Source organism: Talpa europaea (assembly GCF_964194135.1).
Source record: "Talpa europaea genome assembly, chromosome: 12".
Classification (NCBI taxonomy): Eukaryota; Metazoa; Chordata; class Mammalia; order Eulipotyphla; family Talpidae; genus Talpa; species Talpa europaea.
In genome coordinates this window covers 23,230,705-23,236,704 of record NC_140079.1, presented here as the reverse complement: position 1 = coordinate 23,236,704, position 6,000 = coordinate 23,230,705, and the positions used below count along the sequence as shown (strand labels likewise).

Genomic DNA, 6,000 nt, shown 5'->3' with positions numbered 1-6,000 from the left:
GGAAATGTGACCACATTGCATGGTTAGATTTCCTTATAATTAAAAAGTGTCTGGTAGGCCAATAATAACAGTTCTTATAATTATGCAGGCTGCTAAACCTCAAGAGATAAGAAACCCTTGGAAACCAGTCACCTTTATATTTCCAGGCATAAAACACTTGAACTGAGAAGTCACAGTTTCACTTAAACCTGATTCTTATTGTTTAGACACTGAAGGATGAAATGGTTTAACTAAGCCATCTTTATCCTTAACGTGATGACACTATGAGAAGCAATAGTCAGCTAAGTCTTCAGAAGGGGAAGGTGAGTTTCAGAGGTATGATGCCCATATTGTGTAGGTGTTACAACATGCTCGAAAATCAGCTCCAATTGTCCAAATGAGCAAAAAGGCTTCTGCGTGTTTGCAGGTCACTGGGCCTTAGCTTAGAGGGAGCAAGACTTGAGTGTGAGTTGTCCACTCACCTTGTCTAAGGGCCCTAGAGGCTAATCTGCAAATTAATCTGTGAAATCACCAGCCCCCAAAATAGAATTATAATACTACAAGTATGTTTATGCCAATACTGCAACACACAAATTGTTGTGTTCACACTTAAGTATCTAATTTGTACTATAATCCTTTGAAGTGTTTTTTTTTTTTTACTGACTAAAACATTAAGCTCAGAGATTTTCTGGTGAGTCCAATGGCATATTGAAAGTAAACATACTAATTTCTAGTTCAGTATTCTTTCTGCTAGTTCTATATGGTTTTTCCCCATTAAAAGTGGAAATTGGTATTTGTCAAAGAAGCCAGATTTAGAAAAAAAAATTATACTACACCTGTGCTGGTCAATTGTAGCCATACATGTAGCATATGGCTACTGAGCATGAAATGGGGTTCCTTGGATTTGAGTAGTGCTGTAACATAAAGTTATGTTATGATTTCAAAAGAGTTAATCAAAAAAGAATGTGAAATCCCTAATTATAACTTTGATATCATTACTTTGTAAAATGAGATGATTTGTATATACCAGGTGAATAAATTATAGCATTAAAATGGACTCAAACAGATTTTTTTTTCCTTTTTAAAAATGGGTCTCTAATATTTTATTCACTTGTCTGCATTATATTTCTAGTTAGGCAATACTGTTTGATATTCCACCTTTTAATATACTATTAATTGTAATCATTTTACTAATAGTTTGTGGTACCCTAAAATATTTCAAAACACCTTTTAAATTGCCAAACTTCTTTTGAGTTACAGGAGGCATGACAGTAATTAAGTGCAGTAATTATTTTAAGGGTGGTGAAACTTGCAACATGAAAAATGTTAGTCCAAACATGGTAAAAAATACCATTTAGCAGATGGTTAAACAGATGTCAGTTAGCATTGTTTATCGTTCATATGATTTAAGATACATTAGGGTTCTCCCTGGTGGCGCAAGGGGTTAAGGCTCAGCACTTCATAATATGAAACTATTGGCAGGCAGCCACTGCAGCATGAGTTTGATCCCCAGCCAGGAAGCTAACCCAGATGGCACAGCAGATGTCTCCTGCCTTTCCCACTGCTCCCCTCAGCAGTGTATTTCAGTAGATTTGCCTGCCTGTTTTGCTCCCTACTCTCTCTGGTGAATCCTTTCACCCCCTCCCCACCCACCTCTGGTCTACACCTCAGTTCTTGTATGCATAAATAAATAAATATTTTTTAAAAGATACATTAGTATAACACTTGTATAAAGACAGATAAATTATACACCTAGAAATCTCTGAGGCTATTCAGGAATAAAAGTACTAAAACATAAAATTGTACAGAATTGTACAGGAGCAAAGAGAGGTTCAAAGTAGAAAATAAGAATATCAAGAGATTTCATCTCTAAAGGAGAATAAGCCAAATAAATAGTGCTTCTCCAATTCTATGTAAACACAGTGTGGATCCAGATATTGTTTAATTGCAGACTCTGAGTCAGTGCTGTGGGTTAGGACATGACATCGTGCATTTCACATCCTCCCAGTGATGGTGGTGGGGCCAGCTAGTGGAAAACTTGTTAAGAAGGAAGGATTTATGCCACAGGCTTGTTTAGAAAGCAAGGAAAAGAAGAAGCTGGCTTGGATAGAGTCAGACAAGAAGAGGACATGGAATAAAAAAAGACACATAGGAAAATGTGTCGGAAATAGAAACCTAATGAAAGTAGATATTGTCTGCGAACTCAAGACATATTGAAAGCATGTATGAAAAGAGGTTAAAGATAAAAAAACTAAATGGATGGTCTTCCTGAAGATTCCTTTGCTATTTCTCTGTGTCATCCTGTGACTGGACTACACCTGTGAGTGGTCAACGGCAAGGGATGAAAGGAAAAGGGGACTCCAGGGTATGTCACTAACACACAAAATACAGTGGGACAATCTCAGTTTTATACATGATTCCTCTGTCATCATCCCTTAGGATAAAAAAGTAAACAAGCCAGTACAGGAGTCAAGTGTTCCATAGAATTGGAACTTGCTAAGAGAAGTCATTTTAGGGTTAGGAAGCTTCCTTGTTTAAATTGACTTGGGAAATCAGGAGGAGGCACCTACAGCATAGGGAACTTCTACGGCCCAAAGGAAGTATGTCATATAGAGCAGGAACAGACTGGAAATAGGAACAGCCTCTTAAAAAGCTTGGATACAGGCAAACCATGGACTGGTCAGGCTGCGAATATGCTGAAGCAGATGTCTAAGTGGGACTCTGTCTAATCTCTCACTAAGAACAAGAGTTATACAGAGAGAGTAGACAGAGAGGTGGTGGGGGGGAGGGAGAGAAAGAAAAAGAAAGGTCAGAATTTTCAGAGAATATGCTTATTAATTGAACCCAGAACAAGCATCTCCCACAAGTGCCATCTCTGCCCCCTCTTGGGAGAATTCTGGGTGAGAAAGGGAGTGTCACACAGGGGCCTCCTGTGGAAACACACATAAACATACCTGGTTGCTTGGTTTGCCAATATTGGCAGCACTGGCAGAAGAACATTAAGTACTGTTCAGTGTTCTTGTGACAATGGTCAGCCCAGCCCAGAAAATGATCACACATTCAGAGAGCAGACATGGTGTGCGGAAGGTTGCCATTTATCATCCAGCTTACTAAAGCGTAGGAAGAATAGGCTTCTGACCAGGAAGCTAGTTTATGATTAGAATAAATTAGAGGCCATTTAAGAATGAAAAGTCAGGGCCTCCCCGGTGGCACAGCAGTTGAGCGCTGGGTTGCGAAGCTGCCCGCAGCCTCTGCGGTGCCGGTTCGATCCCCGGCTGCTCCCCGGCCACCGGAGGAGGGTCCCACATGGCGTACAGACCTCTCCTGCCGCCCGCTGCTCCCCTCAGCAGTGTACTTCGGTCCTTCTGCCTGTTCTGCTCCCCGCTCTGACTCTGGTGAATTCTCTCACCCTCCCGCGCTTCTGACTGTACCCAGTGCATGTATAAACAAAACAAACAAACAAACAAAACAAACAAATAAATAAAACATGCCTCTATTAAAAAAAAAAAAGAATGAAAAGTCAGTTTTCCAAACACTATGAGCCATATAATGTTCAAATGTGTTTGTTTTTTATGTGAAAAGGGTTTGTTTTTTATGTCAATAGCCAAGTAAGTTTTAAAAATAGTGTGTGTTATACAGTTATTTTGGACGTTCTGAAGTATCCTCCAGTAAAGAAATGTTTTTAAACCACATACCTGAAATCACAGGATACTGGGATACTTATTTCTTGAATACCTATTACCACAGTCCCAGAACTGATACCCTACCGAACACATTTGGAAACCTTACCTAGAAATCATTATTGGCCTTAACAAGAGAGACATTTTCTGTTGAAATGCCGGAAGCAGGGTCAATAGATGGAATTGTGTCATTAGCAAAAGTATCTTCTCAGCCCACTGCATTTTCTTTATGTGGTTCTTTCACTGATTTGCTTTAGAAAACACCTCCCATGGTCCTTAGCATTAGACATATCTCTGCATCTGGAGTTAAATGTTTTATACTTTGCTAAAAGAATTTGAGACAATGCACTGTATGTGAAATCTACAGATAGACAGATGCTAACGGACTGTTTTACCTGAGCACTGACTTTCTGGTGGGTAAAAATCTGTCCTCAATGCAAGCATGAAACAGGCTCCCAGGGGATGAAGAACATGGATTCAGGAATGGGAGCTGAGCTGGGTCTCTGCCTGTCTAACTGGACTCTTCTATTATCTCCACAGATTTGCGCAGGAGAATGGGTATAAGAAATCAGTCCACAGTGACCGAGTTTCTTTTTTCAGGATTAACTGACCGACCTGAGCTTCAGCTGCCCCTTTTCTTCCTCTTCTTAGGGATTTATATAGTTACAGTGGTGGGAAATCTCAGCATGATCTCCATAATTGGGCTGAGCCCGCAACTTCACATTCCCATGTATTATTTCCTCAGTAGTTTGTCTTCTTTAGATTTCTGCTATTCTTCTGTCATTGTGCCCCAAATGTTGATAGGGTTTTTAAGGAGAGATAAAGCGATCCCCTATTCTGGATGCATGGCTCAGTTTTTTTTATTTTGTATGCTTGCCGTTTCTGAGTTCTATCTGTTGGCAGCAATGGCCTATGATCGCTATGTCGCCATCTGCAGTCCCCTGCTCTACAATGTCATCATGTCCCCGCGGGTCTGTTCTCTGCTGGTGGCTGGTGTCTTCTCCATAGGTTTTATCCTTTCCATGGTTTATGAAGTTTTTTTGATAAAGTTGGATTTCTGTGGCTCAAATATCATTAAACATTATTACTGTGACATCATCCCCCTTATGAAACTCTCCTGTTCCAGCACTTTCATTGGTGAACTTCTGATTTTTATCATCGGTGGATTTAATTTGATCACCACTATCCTGATAATCATCATTTCATATGCTTTCATCATCTCCAGCATCCTCCGCATCCAATCTAAAGAGGGCAGGTCCAAAGCTTTCAGTACCTGTGGCTCCCACTTGACAGCTGTTGTTATTTTTTATGGGTCTCTCATGTTCATGTATCTCAAACCTGCTTCCAGCAGTTCAGCCGTCCAAGAAAAAATTGCATCTGTATTTTACACCATTGTGATTCCCATGCTGAATCCCCTGATTTATAGTCTGAGGAATAAGGAAGTGCAAAATGCACTGATGAAGCTCTTAAGGAGAAAAACATCATCAAAATGAATATGCCTTTAAGACTTATTTATATATCATAATGATATATATGTAAGCATTTATATCCTGACTTTTTAAAAATAATTTGAATTGAGGTGAAACACAGATGTAGTTACTGGTAAAGGTATATGCATATTTAGTTCTCAATAAATACCTGAAATTTCAGATTGCTATTAATATGATTGCACATACCTAGATTAGTAAAATGTCAAGAAAGTATGAAAATGTAAAATTCCAAATTTTAAACTGAGATTGAACATTAATAATATTTCTATTTAGTTTCCCGAACTAGGCCAATAAAAAAAGACAAAACCACGATTAACAAGAAATTCACATCAGAAAAAAAAGCCACACTAAATTGCTGTTGATGAGATAATCTTCTATGTAACTTACTAAAAAGGAAGAGATTTCTCTTATGGAAATTTGGATAGGAAACACTGAGCTTGAGACTGAAATCATCATTACAACTTCACAGTTAGTTGAAAGCAACTTTCCATTGTTTTTTAAGGTCTTATTAAAGGTCAACGTTATCGCAATCATCAATCAGTGAGAAGGTCCAGCAAAGGTTAAGCTAATATCGTCCCAGTATTTTGTCTCTGGTGATAAGAGGATTAGACTAAGAATATCTAGATTAGTATATCATATTTATACATTTGTATCTAAACATCTTGGGTTTTTCTTGCATAACCATATGTGTGTACTATTTTAGAACTTTCTGCGTAAATTTTTTGGCGTTGACATTTAATCCAGGAGGTAAACGCCATGATTTCAGTTTCTTCTGTATATATTTTGAGTTAAACATGAAGAAAAAGTTTATTTTTTAAGAAGAAACTCCTATATAATAAATCAAAATAATG

General features: G+C 38.4%; 1 protein-coding gene across 1 annotated transcript; it reads left to right on the top strand.

The window, feature by feature from the left end:
* Positions 1–4,213: 4,213 nt before the first annotated feature.
* Positions 4,214–5,152, top strand: LOC311181432 (olfactory receptor 8D4-like; the record flags this gene model as incomplete). The annotated part of the gene is made up of 1 exon (XM_084249855.1): positions 4,214–5,152. The coding sequence occupies one exon, from the start codon at positions 4,214–4,216 to the stop codon at positions 5,150–5,152; it is 939 nt and encodes a 312-aa protein (XP_084105981.1).
* Between the last annotated feature and the right edge of the window lie 848 nt (positions 5,153–6,000).